This window comes from Rhinopithecus roxellana, chromosome 13 (genome assembly GCF_007565055.1).
Source record: "Rhinopithecus roxellana isolate Shanxi Qingling chromosome 13, ASM756505v1, whole genome shotgun sequence".
Classification (NCBI taxonomy): Eukaryota; Metazoa; Chordata; class Mammalia; order Primates; family Cercopithecidae; genus Rhinopithecus; species Rhinopithecus roxellana.
In genome coordinates, this window is record NC_044561.1 from 48,018,843 (window position 1) to 48,037,537 (window position 18,695).

At 40.4% G+C, this 18,695-nt stretch overlaps 1 protein-coding gene across 8 annotated transcripts in view; it reads right to left on the bottom strand.

Moving 5' to 3' along the window:
- The window catches only part of SYNJ1 (synaptojanin 1), a 103,715-nt gene extending 86,166 nt beyond the window's left edge, over window positions 1-17,549 (bottom strand). For 4 of the 8 annotated variants that reach the window (XM_030914180.1, XM_030914178.1, XM_030914177.1 and 1 more), the window contains exons 1-2: window positions 17,343-17,439; window positions 16,280-16,425 (exon numbers count right to left, since the gene is read on the bottom strand). In XM_030914180.1, the coding sequence (XP_030770040.1) occupies window positions 16,280-16,403 (124 nt within the window). In that variant the 5' untranslated portion in view covers window positions 16,404-16,425; window positions 17,343-17,439. The other 4 variants (XM_030914176.1, XM_030914174.1, XM_030914173.1 and 1 more) reach the window with 2 other exon arrangements.
- Window positions 17,550-18,695: the final 1,146 nt, after the last annotated feature.

The window sequence follows — 18,695 nt, forward strand, 5'->3', positions numbered from 1 at the left end:
GGATGCCTTCTCAAAATAAATAAATAAAAACATAAAAACATAAATAAATAAAAAAGGAGGGAGAAATAGTAGGTAGAAATATAGAAAAACAAAAGTGTCCATGAGTTGATAATTATGGAGGCTAGGTGACATATATAACAGTTACACCATTTCTCCAAATAAAATGTTAAAAAAATTATTCTCATTACGTTCTTTAAAATACTGGATACATTCAGAAAGGAGAGAAGATAACTCTGGCCAATTATCTTGAGAGAGCCAGAAGCTACTGGAATTCTAAGGGATCAGAGAAGTACTTTTCTCTAATTACCCTAGACCAGAAGTGCATTAGCCAAAAGTTCAATAGGCATTTGAACTTTTTTTTTTCCCCCCAGACAGGATCTCTCACTCTCACCCAAGCCTGAGTGCAGTGGCATGATCATACCTCAGTGTAACCTGAAACCCCTGGGCTCAAGCAATTCTCCCACCTCAACCTCCCAAAGTGCTGGGATTATAAGTGTGAGCCATTGTACCTGATCAATTTGGACTTTCATAAACTTCAAAGGGAGTAGTAAGTCCTACAATCTTTAGAATGGTCCCATAGCCCACACTTCCCAAGGCTCTCAAACACTCATCAAATAGTAAATGTATATTAAATTAAGAAAGGAGAAGATTTAGTAATTCCAGAATGGAGGCCTTAGGAAGGGTAAATATTGTTATACCCTGCCATCAATGTTTTCCTTACATTCATCCTAAATAATTTAGTTTTAATATTCTACCTGTTGAAACGGAAACTATCCTTGGAAAATAGTAAGTTTGCTTTTGCTCATTATCACAGAAGAAGTTAGGAAATATTTAAAACTATATAAAGCCATGAGGTAGTAATATCCTACAACTTAATTCAGATAACTCAACTCCTTCCTTATTTTAGTTCTGTGCATGTTTTCAAACTTCTTTTACCCAAACAAATTCATGCATGACTGAAGGGAGGCCCAACCTACAACTATTCCTCTTTAAGCTCCTGGAAGGTAACAAAAATAGAAACTGTAGAGGTGGTCTATTTACAGACTACAGAAAACACTCAGAATATAAATGTATCAATTGTTCTCTATCAAAATTTAACATATCAATTGTGCTCTATAATATTATTTGACATCCTCCACCTTTTTTTTTCTGGAGTGACTTAATTTTTTTTTTTTTTTTTTTTTTGAGATGGAGTCTCGCTCTGTCGCCAGGCTGGAGTGTGGTGGTATGATCTTGGCTCTCTGCAACCTCTACCTCCTGGGTTCAAGCCATTCTTCTGCCTCAGCCTCCTGAGTAGCTGGGACTACAGGCACGCGCCACCAGGCCCAGCTAATTTTTGTATTTTTAGTAGACATGGGGTTCCACCATGTTGGCCAGGATGGTCTCGATCTCTTGACCTTGTAATCTGCCCGCCTCGGCCTCCCAAAGTGCTGGGATTACAGGTGTGAGCCACCGTGCCCAGCAGTGACTTACTTCTATAATACTATGTCATGTGACATAACTGGCATTATTCAGCATTATTGTATTACCACCTCGTTTCTCAAATTAGAATTTAAGGCAAATAATAAAGTATTAGGATCAAACTATAAAAATTCAGATGAAGACATAATCATATGCCTATTTCTTGATTTTCATGAGTTGTGGCTCTAAAAGAGGTTTGTCAAACATAAAATAGTTGTCACATGATAATCACACCTGCATTGCTAACTCCACATCTGAACAGGAAAGAAACAAAATTAACTTCTTATCCAAGAGCAATAGGTAACTTAAATGCCACTTTCATTTAACTTTAAAAGTATTTGGAGGATGAAATTTAAATGTAAATTTCTCCAACTTCTGATGAATTATAATAATTTAAGCTAAATAATAAAGCCATGCAAATGAAGGGTCCACTATCCAATGTCAACATTCTGCTGTGGCTCAAACCTTCCGGTCTGAGAATACACTGTTCTTCCCCAGCTGATACAGAAGACCAAGCTAAAGAAGGTCAATAACAACGTAAAAATAAGACTGCATGTTAAAATGATCTCTCTAGAACCACAATTTGCCTGTGGTTGCATGCACTGCAGTTTGTGGTGAGCTTATTTGCATGCAGACAGCACTTTGGTATAGAACCGGAGAACCTCCTGTGTGTGAAGGATCCTAGAGATCATGCAATCCAAGCTTCTCATTTTCAGAAGAAAAAGAGTAGGTGTTACAGCATTCATCCAAGATCACACAACTAGCTGGCAGTTAAGCTTCTTTCCATTCATATATAAAGAAAAAAATTATTTTAAAAGGAAAAGGTTCCTCTTATAAAAGTAATTAAAATTCCAGCTGAAAGATATTCAACTATCTAAATTAATGTCCTATTTAAACTTCACATTCTAATCTTGGTGACATTTAAGGGAAAACAAAAAACAAAAAACTTTCATTCATTCACGCAAGAAGTATTTACTGAATGCCTACCATGCGCCAGGCCCCTGGTAAGGTTCTAGGAATAAAAACAGTACCGTGACACCTTCTTAGGAATCAGATTAGGAAGACAGGTATTATATAACCATACAAATGCAAAATTATAAATTATAGTCAGTACTGTAATGGAGTTCCAACAGATTACAATGGGAGAACCTAATTTAAAATTGTTTGTTGGAGGAGGACAATTATTAGAATAAACCTCACTGAGGAAGTGACCTTTATAGTGAGACAGGAAGGCTAGCCAAATAAAGAGTGGAGATAAAAATGTTTCAGGTGACATATATACTTCGATCCAGCAGTTCCATTCCTAAGAATATATCCAACAGAAATGTGTACATATATGTACCAAAAAACATGTACAAGGATGTTCATACTTGTGTCATTTATAATAGCAAAATTGGAAATAAAGCAAATGTCAACAGCTAAATATTTTAATATTCATAAAATGGACTACACTGCAACAAAAATGAGTAAACTACTGCCACTTGCTACAATATGGATGATTTCCCATGTTTCAACATGGATGATTTCATTGAGTGAAAGAAGTTAGATACCAAAGAATACACAGAGAATGATTCCATTTATGTTAAGTTGAAAAACACTTAAAACTATTCTATGATATAAGAGGTCTGAATAGTGATTATCTTTGCAGATCATAATAAAGATAATTGGGAAGGAGCATGAGGTGATTATTCTCTGGAGAGCTCTCTGGTATGCCAGTAATAATTTTCTATTTCTCAACCCAGTTGTGGTAATAAGGGTATGTTTATCCTACAATAATATATCAAGCTGTATGTTTAAGATTTATATAATTTTCTACATGTATTATAATTTAAAAAGCTTATTATTTAAAAAAACTACATTTGAGCAGAAAGAACAGCATATGTAATGACCCTGAAGCCAGAAAGAATTTGGTACATTCAGAAGTCAAAGAAGGCCAATGAGGTTGGAATATAGAAACCAAGAGGTAAAGTGGTAACAGGTTGAAGAGGGAAGCTGAAACCCGATTTTATTATAGGTCATCTTAGAGTTTAGATTTTAACTTCAGTGGCCAATCACTGAAGAGTGTTAGGCAGGGGAATAATAAGATCTAAATTGTGTTTTTTAAAAGACTGCAGGGGGTAGGTAGGGTAAGTAGAAGCAGAGGGACCAGTCAAGGAAGCAATTGTAATGATCCATGAAAGAGACAACAGAGTCTTGATTGAAACAGAGCCAGCTAAATGGAGGGAGTTGCATGGAATCTCAAGGAAATTAAGAGGAGGAATTGACTAGACTTGGTAATAGAACCTGTGAAATGTGAGGGGAAGAGGTAGAACAGAGAGAATGTGTGAAATGTGAGGGGAAGAGGTGTTGAGGATGATTCTTAAGTTGTTTGAAACAACTTGGTAGATGGAGTGCAATCCATTGAGATAAGGGAGACTGAAGAACATCAGGTTTGAGGGTATGCAGTGGTTGATAAGACCATCAATACGGGACCTATTCCAACTTTTCCTCATTTGGTAGCCACCAGTTTGTGATACTATGGAAATCACAGAAATTTCTACCTTCTTCTGCCAATGATCTACCTGATCCAAACAGCACATGATATCTCAATAGTCATTTTTGGTTCAGGAATACACAAACATTCAATCCAGTGCAAGGGGAAGTGCATTTTCATTTTGTAGGTTCTAACTCATTATCTGAGTTTCAAAAAGCTGGATCTCAATTGTGTCATCCAGGATAATTATTCAACCCAGCTCTGTATCAATCCCACGTCACTTTGCCACAACTAAAAATCTGAAAACTATACTTTCTACTCTGTTCTCTAAGAGAATTGATAAAACTAGGAAACAAGATAGGCCAAAGATATATTCCCAATGCTAACCAAGGACAGACAACTAATGAGCACTAAGGTACAACCAGCTAGAAATTTACTTAATTATAAGATTCCAGAATTTAAAAATAAAAACAAAAAGAGGCTGGGCATGGTAGCTCACGCCTGTAACCCCAGCACTTTGGGGAGCTGAGGCAGGTGGATCACTTGAGGTCAGGAGTTCAAGACCAGCCTGGCCAATATGGTGAAACCTTGTCTCTACTAAAGAGATACAAAAATCAGCTGGCCATGGTGGTGCACACTTGTAATCTCAGCTACTCAGGAGGCTGAGGCAGGAGAATCACTTGAACCCAGGAGGTTGAGGTTACAGTGAGCCAAGATCATGCCACTGCACTCCAGCCTGGGCAACAAAGTGAGACTCTGTCTCAAAAAAAAAAAAAAAAAAATTAAAAAAAGAAGATTCATTCTACTTATAGTTCACACATGGTCCATAGGATATTAAATGACTTTATCTATATTTCAGCAACAGATTCAACAGACTACAGCAATCCTACGGTCCACCAGTGAACAGAATGAAACATAACTCAAAAAATATTTATTGCTAAGAGCTAGTTATATAAGTAAACACACTTTCATATATATAAAGTTAAATAAGACTATAATGAAATAGAAACATAAAATTTTAATAAGTACATTTAACATATATAAATATTTAATGTTTTGAGACAATAAAGTTTTTAAAAATTTTTTTTATTTTCACTGACTCAGTTGGCCCAGAATTATCCAGGAATTTCAAGGGTCTAAAATTTTTTCATTCTGAACTGAGGAAGTAATGAGTAGCCAACCCAGAAGAATTTATACATCTCTCCAAGTACCAAATTTATTTTCTCCAAGTGCCAAATTATTCAGTAATTTGGTTCAGCAGCTATGAAATGCAACTCAATGTGAATGCATGTGCTCACATATGTAACACCACAGATCAGCAATGGCTTATACTTATAAACTCTATTTAAGTTGGAAAAAGATAAAATACAAAATTCTTATTAACGACCATTAAAACACTCAAGCAAATTTTAATTGTCACCAGTAAAAATATGATACACAATTTTTAAAACTATACTTCCTTTTGATACTCTAATTACAAGGCTAACCAATTGCACTAGCCTATTCCATTCTTCATTGTTTCTTTCACTTTGTATGCTGCTTTCAAAATTTCACTGAATCAGACTTTACGATCTCAAAAGTTTCGAAAGTGTTATATTGGATGCTAAGAAAGGTAATACTACAATATTAAACTACTAATCATTATAATTAGCTCATATTTTTTCAACCTTCGATCTTCATTTGTGGTTGGGTACAAAACTCTAGGTGGATGGTTTGGTTTGGTTTCTTCCTTCCACTACTTTAAAGATGTTCCCCATTTCCTCTGGCTTGGATTGCTTGTAAAGAAAAGTCTACTATCATTCTTATCTTCACTCTTCTTCTGTACATGTGTGTCTTTTCTTCCTTGGGCTAATTTTAAGATCTTCTCTGTATCACTGGTAAACAGTAATTTGATCATGTATTTGGGTATAGTGTTCTGCTTTGTGTTCATTTAGCTTCTTGGATATGTGGATTCATAGCTTTCATCAAATTTGCTAAATTGCCAGCTATTATTTCTTCAAGTATTTTTCTTCCCTACCACCTTCTTTCTGGGATCCACATATTCATGTACATTGGGTCACTGGAAGTCATCCTGCAGTTTACTGATGCTCTGTGTATTTATTTATTTCAGCCTTTTTTCTCTCCGTATTTTATTTTGGACAGTTTCTATTACTATGTCTTCAAGTTTGCCAATCATTTCTTCTGCAATGTCTAATACAGTAATCCCTATCACATCTAGAAGTCTAATTTGGGTCTTTCACTTTTTTTTTTTTTTTTTTTTTTTTTTTAGAGACAGAGTCTTGCTCTGTTGCCCAGACTGGAATGCAACGGCATGCTCTTGGCTCACTGCAACCGCCACCTCCTGGGTTAAAGTAATTCTCCTGCCTCAACCTCTCGAGTAGCTGGGATTACAGGCGCCTGCCCCCACGCCCAGCTAATTTTGTATTTTTAGTAGAGATAGGGTTTGACCACGTTGGCCAGGCTGGTCTTGAACTCCTGACCTCAGGTGATCCGCCCACCTTGGCCTCCCAAAGTGCTGGGATTAACAGTGTAAGTCACCACACCTGGCCTCTTTCACATTTTTCATATCTCTTCTTAACAGGCTCATATTTTCCTCTACTTGTTGAGTATATGGAGTATATTTATAATAGCTGTTTTAATGTCCTTATCTATTACAGCATCTGTTTCTACATTTGACTTTGCTCCTTATGAGGTGTATTTTCCTATATTCCTATAAATATTCTTAAACTTCATTCTGGGATACAGTTATTTGGAAATTAAGTTACTTGGAAACAGTGTCATTCCTTTGGGTCTTGCTTTTAAGCTTTGTTAGGGAGGGCTGGAGTGGAATTTAGTCTAGGACTACTTTGCCCCTTTACTGTAGCAGTATACCCTTTTCAGTACTCAACCCAATTCTCCATGCAGTATACCCTTTTCACTACTCAACCCAATTCTCCACTCTGGTTGCTAAACATGAACTATTTCTAGCCCTGTGTGAGCTCCAGAAATTTTTCTGCCTAATCTTTTTTGGTGATTCTTTCCCTGCCTCAAATGGTTTCCTTACACACTGGCACCGATCAGCACTCAGCTGGTCTCAAGCGGAGTCCTCTACAGATCTCTGGAGCTCTTTGTGCAACTGTCTCGTCTCTAGCACACAGCCCTGAGATTCTGGCTGCCTTGGTCTCCCCATATTCCCTACTCAGGAATCCTGTTAAGTTTTGTTTGAGTGACTCTTCTGCTGCTGTGGCCTGGAAGCTCTCCAGGAAGTAAGCTGGAGCATTCATAAAGCCCACCTCACTTGTTTCCCTTCTCTCGAGGGTCAGCATCTTACGCTGCCTTTTGTTCAAGGTCTGCAAATCATTCTATATATTTTGTTCATTTTGTTGTTGTTAATTAAGATAGGAGGGTAAATCTAGTTCTTGTTACTCCACTGTGGTCAGAAGCTCCTGTTACAGTCCTGAGTTACTTATATTTTATAGGACAAGTTAGAACATCTGATAGACATGAGATGATGCAATAAAAAGTCACAGAGTTTTCACTATTCAGTGAGAGTGGAAGTTCTGCCTTTCCTTTTTATTTTCTCATAGAAAAGTTAAGTGGTGAAGAAATGAAAGTACTTAAGAACTAACTACCGGTTTTGGCCCTAGGTTAATCCTACTACCAACCCAGAATTAAAAAGTTCAGTTGATTTTCTTTTTAAAGAGTTGACATTTAAGTTACTTCCTATTAAATACGTACATTCCTCAGACTACAGGGGCACATAAGAAAAGAAATATGCACCTTCCAAAAGTATTTATAAAAAGAAAATGAATTTTTGCAACCCTAACATAAAGTGATATCCAACAAGTCTAAATTTCATGATTTCTCTGCTGAAAAAGTCAACTATAAAAAGTCACTTCTTCCCTCAACTTGCAAATTTTTCTTAAAAAGAGACAGGACACTGCAACTTATCTAAAGGGCAATCATGCTGACAGCATTTGGCAATTAAAAAAAAAACAAACTATACACACTGTTTGGCATTACCACCTACTACATTTATCCAAAATTCTAGAACCTGACATTTAACTTGGCCCAGGAAAGAAACTTTGTTTTTAATGACTTTACTGTAAATTAAACCATACTTTCTCCTCTAATATATTAATATATTAATAGTTTGTAGGGAAAAACACAAGTGTACAGTTCCCTCATTAGAAAATGCTACCAATTACACCCTTAACCTTAACGCCTTCCCTTCTTTTCATGCTTCATTCCCCACCCCTGAAAATAACAGCCACACAATATACAGTAATACAATAGCTTCACAACAGCACAAACAATAATTACAGTAAAAAAATTAAATGGTAGGACTATGTCATTAGAGCAGTTATCTTTCCATTCCTCAGTTCCCAAATCTCTGAAACACGGATAAAAGCACAATCTGAACTGAATGAAAAAAATTGTGTCAAATGCCACATCTCCTAAACTCTGTGCTAAGATGCCCCCCAGCACTATAGCAAACCCCCAGGAAAGCTGCATATTTTAAACAGAAGGAAACACTGAGATTCTCAACACATGCTGGAAACCAGCCAAACTATCAACGTGAGGTGCTTCAGAGTTGTCATATTAGATTGCAGTGCATTCCTTGGATGATATATATTAGTGAAACTGGGTTTTTGCTGGCTGCTGTGATAAAAGCAAGTGTCACCTGCAAATCAATGTGGAACAGGAAATGAGGATGGCAGTGTTCAATCTGTTCCAAGGTTTGAAAAGCTATCCAGGCTGGGAGCAGTGGCTCACGCCCCTAATCCCAGCACTTTGGGAAGCCATGGTAGGCAGATCACCTGAGGTCAGGAGTTCAAGACCCGCCTGGCCAACATGGTGAAACCCCGTCTCTACTAAAAATACAAAAATTAGCCAGGTGTGGTAGCAGGTGCCTGTAATCCCAGCTACTCAAGAGGCTGAGGCAGGAGAATTGCTTGAACCCAGAGGCAGAGGGTGCAGTGAGCCGAGACTGTGCCATTGCACTCCAGCCTGGGTGACAAGAGTAAAACTCCATCTTAAAAAAAAAAAAAAAAAAAAAGAAAAGCTATTCAGCTCTCAGTGCTCAACAAGCACATACATCTCATTAGTAAACTGTGGTTATTTATGAAGAAAATAAATTTTCTATTGTTTTCTGCATTTTTTTTTTTGAACAGCTATAAAAGTTGTTCGGACACACATATTTATTGGACCTATTTAATAAACAGAACTATTAAGTATTGTCTGTGGCAGAGGGGTGTTGTGAAAAACTTAACGAGGCCAGGCACAGTGGCTCATGCCTGTAATCCCAGGACTTTGGAAGGCTGAGGCAGGCAGATCACCTGAGGTCAGGAGTTCAAGACCAGCCTGACCAACATGGAGAAACCCCGTCTCTACTAAAAATTCAAAATTAGCCGGGCGTGGTGCCACATGCCTGTAATCCCAGCTACTCGCGAGGCTGAAGCAGGAGAACTGCTTGAACCCGGGAAGCAGAGGTTGCGGTGAGCCGAGATCGCACCACTGCACTCCAGCCTGGGCAACAAGAGCGAAACTCTCTCTTGAAAAAAAAAAAAAAACAAAAAAACGTAATGAGATAATAAGGTCACCATAAAACAATGAAGTTTAAAAACCTCTGGCTTAATGTTGTGACTGGAAGAATAAGCTTCCAGTAAGTGATAGCCATTATCATTTCACTATGATTAGTCCTTTAACTATGCAGTTTTATAGAAAAGAGAGGATTATTTCGCATTCTGTAACAAAGATCTCAGAATATTGTCCTATAGTATTATGACTTATATTTAGTATTATATATAGTATTATGACTTACGTTGTAAGAAAAAATTAGGTAGACAAAGAATCTCATATGGACAACCTGTAGGAAAACCAGGTCCAATGATATGGCCTTGCTATTTATAAAATGCATGATTTGAGTCCTAATCTGACTCAAATTATGCTACTTGAAAAGTCTGAAAATAACTTTACCACTAGACAGATAAAAGCAATTCATCCTTACTCCTATGCTAGCATGTAATATGGAAAAGAGCAAAAGTTTTAATTTTAAGAGTTAGGAATCCATGGCGCCACCTCACATCCCCATCTTTTACATGACTTCTGTTTTTACAGTTATCCTCCATTTCCCACATGTTGACCTTTTCTTTACTCCATCTTCTATTTAGGACATAATTATGAAATGAATCATTCACTTTATTGAAGCCTGAGATGGGCTGTAAAACACTGAGACTGTAAATGTAACACATGTATGTCAGACTGATGGCTTGTCCTTCTCCTGTGACAGTCTTTGTATATGTGTGTGTAAACTGTAGAAAGACGAAGAATAATGAACTGTGCACAAAGCTGAGAGACATCTTTTATCTCTTAATAAATTGTTTCCAGGAAAAAAATATGTACTTGTTTATAACTTGCTAACCATCACACAAGCTGCTTAAACTGGTAGATGCAGCAAACTAGTCACATAGCTCACCTGCTACACTGACCCACTATTCCAAAGACATCAAATTGCAATTTAATCAAACATTTGCTGTACAAATACTTTTCAAAACTGAGTAATGCTAAAAATGGGTACACTACTAAAAAACATATTAACTGTTATCTAAGGGTAAGAACTTTTTAGAAGGTGTTTTAAATAAATAAATGCAACAGAAGAAATAATGAAATTATTTTCTATTTTAAACAGGTAATTTTGAAGGCCGGGCATGGTGGCTCACACCTATATTCTCAGCACTTTGGGAAGCTGAGGTGGGTGGATCATGAGGTCAGGAGTTCAAGACCAGCCTGGCCAACATGGTGAAACCCCGTCTCTACTAAAAATACAGAAAAATTAGCCAGGTGTGGTGGCGGACGACTGTGGTCCCAGCTACTTGGGAGGCTGAGGCAGGAGAACTGCTTGAACCCAGGAGGAGGAGGCTGCAGTGAGCCGAGATCACACTACTGCACTCCAGTTTGGGTGACAGAGCAAGACTCCATCTTGGGGGAAAAAAAAGTAATTTTGAAACAAATTAATAGTACTTATAGAAATAATAAATAACATTTATCACAGACATTTCAAATTGGCATTTCAGAAGAACCTTAATAATGTGGGTAATAGTTATTTCCAATAGAATTTGTCAATAACAAATCTAAATAATGTGTAATATATGTCTTTTATATCAGCAGTTCAGTCAGATAACAATTCGTAAAAATATAGGAAATAGGCCAGGCGCGATGGCTCATGCCTGTGATCCCAGCACTTTGGGAGGCCAAGGTGGGCGGATCACCTGAGGTCGGGAGTTCGAGACCAGTCTGACCAACATGGAGAACTCCTGTCTCAACTAAAAATACAAAATTAGCTGGGTATAGTGGTGCATGCCTGTAATCCCAGCTAAGTACTTGGGAGGTTGAGGCAGGAGAATGACTTGAACCCGGGAGGCGGAGGTCGCGATGAGCCAAGATCGCGCCATTGCACTCTAGCCTGGGCAATAAGAATGAAACTCCATCTCAAAGAAAAAAAAAATACTCTGTCTCAAAGAAAAAATAAATGTTATATATATATATGTGTGTATGTATGTATGTATGTATGTATATGAAATAAGTTTTATAGGGCTGGGCTTGGTGGCTCACGCCTATAATCCCAACAATTTGGGAGGCCAAGGCAGGTGGATCACTTGAGTTCAGGAGTTCAGATCAGCCTGGCCAACACGGTAAAGCCTCATCTCTACTAAAAATACAAAACTTAGCTGGGCATGGTGGTGTGCACCTGTAGTCCCAGCTACTCAGGAAGCTGACACAAGAGAATCACTTGAACCCAGGAGGCGGAGGTTGCAGCGCACTGAGATCATACCACTGCACTCCAGCCTCAGCGACAGAGCAAGACTCTGCTCAAACAACAACAACAACAACAAAAATATACAGAAAAAGACCTCATATTTTCAAACATAATAACTGCATGTTTATCAACTTTGTAATCTAGGTTAGTCTTTCCCTTACTGTCATTCATTTAATAATCACATTTTCTTCAAGTATGAGTAAAACACTACACTAAGCACTAAGACTGCAAATATTACTAAGACACACGGGGCCTTTTCCTCAAGGAGCACGGCATCCAGACACAGAACCTGAGCACAATTCCCCATGATATGAAGGCACTATACTCAAAGTGCTACAAGAGTATTGGCACTTAGTTCAGCCTGAGAGTTTTAAGAAAACTACTTAGTAGCCCCATAAAAGACAACAGCATTAAAATTCTGGAAACATGGTTATTTTGGATAAAATCTGCAAGCCAAAAAAAAAAAAAAGCAATCCCCTAATCTATCACAGAAAGGCCTATATACGCTTTGCTCAGAAATGAGCATCACAATCTAATTATATCAGAACATCCAGGGGGCTGGAGCCCAGATACCAGTATTTGTAAAAGCTGCCCAGGGGACTATAACACTGATAATGTCATAACATCATGACTGATTTAAGCTTAGAATCCTATCAACATAAAGACAGTCTTGAGGCTGCATTAGTGAACACTCGGGTCCCTAAGGGGAGCCATGGTCTGAGACTATTTTCATTGTATTTTTACTTGCAACCTTTTGGTATGTGCTAATAACATGAAAGATAAAGTTTCATGTTTGGTATCTCATGACACTTCAGCATAAGCCAAGAAAATTAAGTGATTGCTAATCCTCAACACTGTACGCTGATTAAAATGTCCGTTTAAAATTTACTCTTTAAAGTAAAGCCAGGGCAAGTAGAGACTTGAAATTAGGAACTTTGGGTACATAAAGACCAAGTCCTGCTAAGGTCACTTCCACCACCCATTTCCAAGAAAAACACCTACATATGAGCATTTAGACAGCAACAAAACCAGCACACAAGAAGTATGCGTCTTGGTTGGGAGCAGTGGCTCACACCTGTAATCCCAACACTTTGGGAGCCTGAGGCAGGTAGAGACCACGAACCCAGGAGTTTGAGATCAGCAGGGAAACATGGCGAAACCCCACATCTACAAAAAATTACAAACAAAAAAATTATCTGGGCATAGTGGTGTGCGCCTATGCTCCCAGCTACTCAGGAGGCTGAGGCAGGAGGATCAACTGAGCCCGGGAGTTCCAGGGAGTTCAATTACAGTGAGCCGTGATCATGCCACTGCACTCCAGCCTGGGTGACAGAACAAGATCCTGTCTCAAAAAATAAAAACGAAAACAAAGTATGCAACTTGTGATACAGAGTAAGTTCTAGAGAAATGAAGGGAAGGCAGAGATAAAGGTGAGCTGGAGTGGTTGGGGCAGAGTCTTACGAAGGAAGAAGACCCGAGGAGGACCTCAGTGGGACTGACAGGCTCAGATTAGAGAAGCAGCACTCTAACAATCTTGGAGGAAGAAGGTGTAAAAAGCAACAGTATGATCAAGCTGAAAAAAGCATGGTGCTTGGGAAGGCACTGAGGAAACACCAGATCTCCTTAAAGGAGATCAACACTGGACAAATAACAGGTTGAGGAGAATAAACTTAATCTTGGTGAAAAACAGGGTTACACTTTGCTTTACTATAAAAAATGATTTTAGGGCCAGGCGCAGTGGCTCATGCCTGTAATCCCAGCACTTTGGGAGGCTGAGGCAGGCGAATCACCTGAGGTCAGGAGTTCAAGACCAGCCTGGCCAACATGGTGAAACCCCGTCTCTACTAAAAATACAAAAATTAGCTAGGCGTGGTGGCGCATGCCTGTAATTCCAGCTACTTGGGAGGCTGAGGCAGGAGAACCACTTGAACCTGGGAAGTGGAGGTTGCAGTGAGCCGAGATCACGCCACTGCGCTCCAGCCTGGGCAACAGAGTGAGACCCTGTCTCAAAAAACAAACAAACAAAACATGATTTTAGAAGCTTCTACAGGTAGATGAATATGCAGCATGCACTGAAATTCAGGGAGCTGGGATTGTTGAAGATGAAGAGAACACATTGATATTTTCCAAGCACAGCTTCTGAATACAATAGGCATTTTTAAAGTGTGAAGATTTTAAAAGTGAACACTGTACAGCACAATACAAACCTTGGTATCACTCCAAAATGAAGGCCAAATTAATTTTAAGTCAAATGACTGAAGAAAATATTACTGTAAAGTTTATAGTAGGAAAGATAATGACATTCCAAGAGATTAGACATCCGTTTATGTTAGCTTTATAGAAAGAGGAAATATTCCAACATTTTTTTTTCTGAATTACTCACATAGTCTAAACCTAATGAAAACAGAATAGTTTAGACAATATTTTAATATTCTTTCTCCTTAGAATGCACATTAATGCCAAAATAAATGTTTTAGGGCCTTTTGGCAAAAACAAATCATTATTTGGCATAAAAGATGGCTGCTGGAGGTTTTGGAAATATGATTATTCTTAGGTTTTCTAACCTTGGAGTAAAGTACAGCAATAATTCTAAAAACTATAAGTAATACACAGTTTGCAGCTGAAAATTTGACTTGCTGTTATGAGTAATCATAAAGACACATTTAGAATTTATACAAGATTAGTAAGTCAGGTAATGTCACCAAAAAACACAAGCAGCTGAAAAATGCTTCCCACAGGAAAGCAAACATTCGCACCCCCAATATTTTTATTAAGAATTCATCAGTATAAGAATTACACTTGTGGCCGGGCGCAGTGGCTCAAGCCTGTAATCCCAGCACTTTGGGAGGCCGAGACGGGCGGATCACGAGGTCAGGAGATCGAGACCATCCTGGCTAACACGGTGAAACCCCGTCTCTACTAAAAATACAAAAAACTAGCCGGGCGAGGTGGCGGGCGCCTGTAGTCCCAGCTACTCGGGAGGCTGAGGCAGGAGAATGGCGTAAACCCGGGAGGTGGAGCTTGCAGTGAGCTGAGATCCGGCCACTGCACTCCAGCCCGGGCGACAGAGCGAGACTCCGTCTCAACAAAAAAAAAAAAAAAAAAAAAAAAAAAAAAAGAATTACACTTGTATAAAAATATATGCAATGGAAATTAATACTGTACCAAGGTACAGTTTGATTTAAATCCAAAAAACAACTTGAAGCAATTAAGCCCATACTGATTTAGTCAATATTATTTATACTTATTTCTTAGACCTAGAGCCCCTTCTCCTTCATTCAAAAACTTATGTACCAAATATTTATTTCTAATACACTGTTCTTTGCTTAAGACTTTTCATTATGTCACTATCTTTTTCCCCATCAGATGCAATTATACTATTTTAGTCAAGTTAACACTTTGACATTAATATTCTATATGCAAAGAGTGTGGTCTTAAGCTCTTCATTTACTGAGGCCGGAGAAAGCTTAGTAGTTTAAGATATTTAAGGGCTTATATTTGTAAGTATGCCTTTCAAACACTATTTTTAATTTATAAGGATATAATCAGTAACTAAACTAATCCTAACACTAGGATTATCTGCCTAAATCATATATATATAATCATATACTTTCTTTTCTTTTTAATTTTTGAAACAGGGTCTCATTGTGATGCCCAAGCTGGAGGGCAGTGGCGAGATCAAGGCTCACTGCAGTCTCGACCTTCCAGACTCAATCAATCCGCCCAACTCAGCCTCCTGAGTAGCCGGGACTAAAGGTGCACACGACAAGACCAGACTAAATTTTGTATTTTTTGTACAGAAAGGGTTTCACCACGCTGCCCAGACTGGTCTCAAACTCCCTGCCTCAAGCGCTCTGTCCCCCTTGGCCTCCCAAAGTGCTGGGACTACAGGCATGAGCCCCCACACCTGGCATATCATACGTTAAGAAAGAAACATAGTATTCAAATTAATTTTAATTCCACCCATCTGCCCCTAAAATAACTCAAACCTTACTAATCTATTTTTATTGTGGTACAATAGTCCTTTTCTTTAAATTAGACTATCAAAATACTTCTTAAAATAATATGAAATCAATCATGTATCTCACATGAAAATCTAGAGGCTGTTTACAATTCCCTTAATGAAAACATAACGGCCATAACATAAATACTCCAACAATATTGGATAACATTAGATAATACCTACTACTAGAAGTGACCTACCAGTAAATATGTCAAGCAAGACATTGTATGGGTTTATGTGATATATGATACAAACTGCAACAATATTTCTTTGGAAAAAAACATTTACTTTTAGAAGCAGCAGCAAAACCCAAGAAAGCAAACTCCTGCACCAAAACTGGCATCGCCCTGCACCCCCCTCAACAAAAACCTGTTAACAAAAAGTTTACAGGAAAATAAGTTTGATTAGAAGGAAATACAAGCATAATCTGCTAGAGGAAATACAGTGAAAGGGTTGTCGGGCTCTTTTCTAAAAATGGTTGCATCTGAATTATTTCAAATCAAAACAGAGACCATGATAAATTGGGCTCTAACAGATGACTTACAGAGCACAGCAACAGCCCCAGACTCGAACATGAGACATTCTTCCTTATGCCTAGTTTCCACTATGAGGCTGAACGGTGGGGGATCCAATTTGTGATAGATCCGGAATCCTTTACTGAACGCCATTCTCCTTTCTTCGGAGGCAGCCCTGTGGAAACCAAGCAAAGCAAAGCAAATGAAGCTGATGTTTCCTTCTGCAGCAAGGACTGCAAAGCATCCAAAAGTCTCTCCCTGCCAGGTTTTGATGGGGGGTTGGGGTGGGAAAAAAACAGACAGCTCAGGGAGAAAATGGCTTATTCCAAAAGATAAGTCGTCACTTAATTTTACCAAAAAGCAAGAGGAAAAGCTACCAATTCTCATACCAAGGCAAGACAAGGTTTTAACACTGTAAGTCCATCAACGGTTTGGTTGAGTTTCCCGTTTAATTTATGCTTACTGAAAGGAAAAATTCTGAGCGTATTTCGTTCGGAGTTGTTTATCAGCTTCCTGCTTCAAGATCTGTCACTACGTTGAAAGGGAACCGATTTGGAAACTTCAAGCAGTTCCTTCGAGGGGAAAGGAACGGAGGTGGAAGGGAAGGGTGACAAGGCTGGTTCAAAGCTCCTTAGGGGGCAGGAGGAGGAAAAGGATTATTCTACGCGACAGGCTCTCCCGGGGGTGGCGACGAAGGGCAAGGGAAACGGCACAGGTTACCACCGCCTCCCCTGCCCCGGGCTACCGCCGGCTCGGGGCACGGCAGGCGGGGCCGAAAAATACGAATGGCCACCCGGGAAGAGTCATGACTCGGGGCACCGACCCGACTGGGGCTCCTCGGGGTCCCGGGAAGTCGACTGCTCGGGAAAACGGCTCCTTCTCAGAGAGAATGAAGAGCCGAGAAGCCCAAACCCTCCATTTATGCACCAGAAGAGATGCCCGGGCGACCAGGCGGATTCGGTTCGTTCCCGCGGGCAGGCTGACAGCCGCTGTCACCAGCCCCCAGCCTGACGCGGCGCCCTGCACAACCCGTGGTCTCCTCACAACCCCGCCCGCTCTCCCGCACCCCGGCTGCTCGCGGTCGCCCCTCACCGCTCCCGCTGAGGCTGCGGAGGCAGAGGCTGGTCTTGGAGGCGTCCGCCCGCCCGGCTGCCGGTGGGTCTGGCCTCGGCCGCTCCCCGCCCCCCGCCGGCTTGCTCACCCCTTCCTCCGGCTCCTCCTCCTCCTTCTCCCGCAGCCGCCGCCACAGCCTCTAGAAGCGTCACTTCCGCTCCAGCAGGCCCATCTCTTCCGCATTGCGCCGCGGCAGCGGACGGAAGATCCGCCCCTCGCGAGGGAAGGGGCGGGGCGTCAGGAGGGAGACCACGCCCACTCTGCGCCAACAGGCCAGGCCGGGCACCAGCGGGCGGCCGGAGCCTCAGTCTCCACCGACCTTCGCCTCCTGCAGCCGCCCCCAAGCCGAGCTGCGATCCCACCGCCGGGGGTGCAAGGATAGGGAAGATCCGGCCTCCTTGGTCCCTTTGCGTGGGCTCTTCAGAGCGTGAGCGCCGGGGAGGGACTCAGGAGAAAAGCTTGGGGGGCTGCGTATTGCTGCTCCCCAAGCTGGGCGTCAGGACCACCCCCTGCCGCCCCCACGGGCCTGACGGGAGAGGAGGGAGGGCTCGATATGGTCGGCTCGCCTAGCCAACTAGGTGGCGCCTGAAGAGCTGTCCATGGTGTCGACAGCCCAGCAAATGGCACCGAGTTCCTAGTCTTGAGTATCGGGGTAGGTAGCAGAAGAAAAACTAATGCCTGCTCTGGGACAGTTCTGTTTGGTGCCTTTTCTTGTGTGTTCTGGAGCTCACAGGGTGCGATCGAAGAGTGCTCAGGTGTATACGATGGAGAGTGGGAAGTCACAAACCAGAATCTCAAGGCTGAGTCCAACAAAACATGGCTGTAGGGAGGCCACTACAGCTGTGGTTGTCACTGAAGGATGAATAGCTTTTGCCAACCGTGGAATTTAGTGACTAAAGGCACCTGACCCTTTTATCTCATCCTCATTTTTCAACAAATTGTGCTTCCTGGCTAATATCAGCGTGTCCCATAGATTTATTTCTGCTTCCATTGAATAGACCTAATAAGTAAGAGAATGAAGTCAAAGCCAACAGGGCAGAAAGGAATTGAAAACCTGAAGAACCCAGGACTCAAACTGTCTCCACTTGCCTTTGCTTTTTGTTTACCTCTTCTCCTTCTGGTTTTTAACAGCCAAAGCAGAATTTAAATTTGGTTATGTTGCAAAAATCATTTCCCTCTTCAGGCCCTGTCATGTGACTTGATTTTTTCATCCATTTTAGAGAAGCTGCACCCACCCTGGTTTCAGGACACGGAACTAAATTTATTAGAAAAGAAGCCACTCCAAGTCATGAAGGAGAAATACAAAGATTCTTGGATTTCGTTGTAAGAACT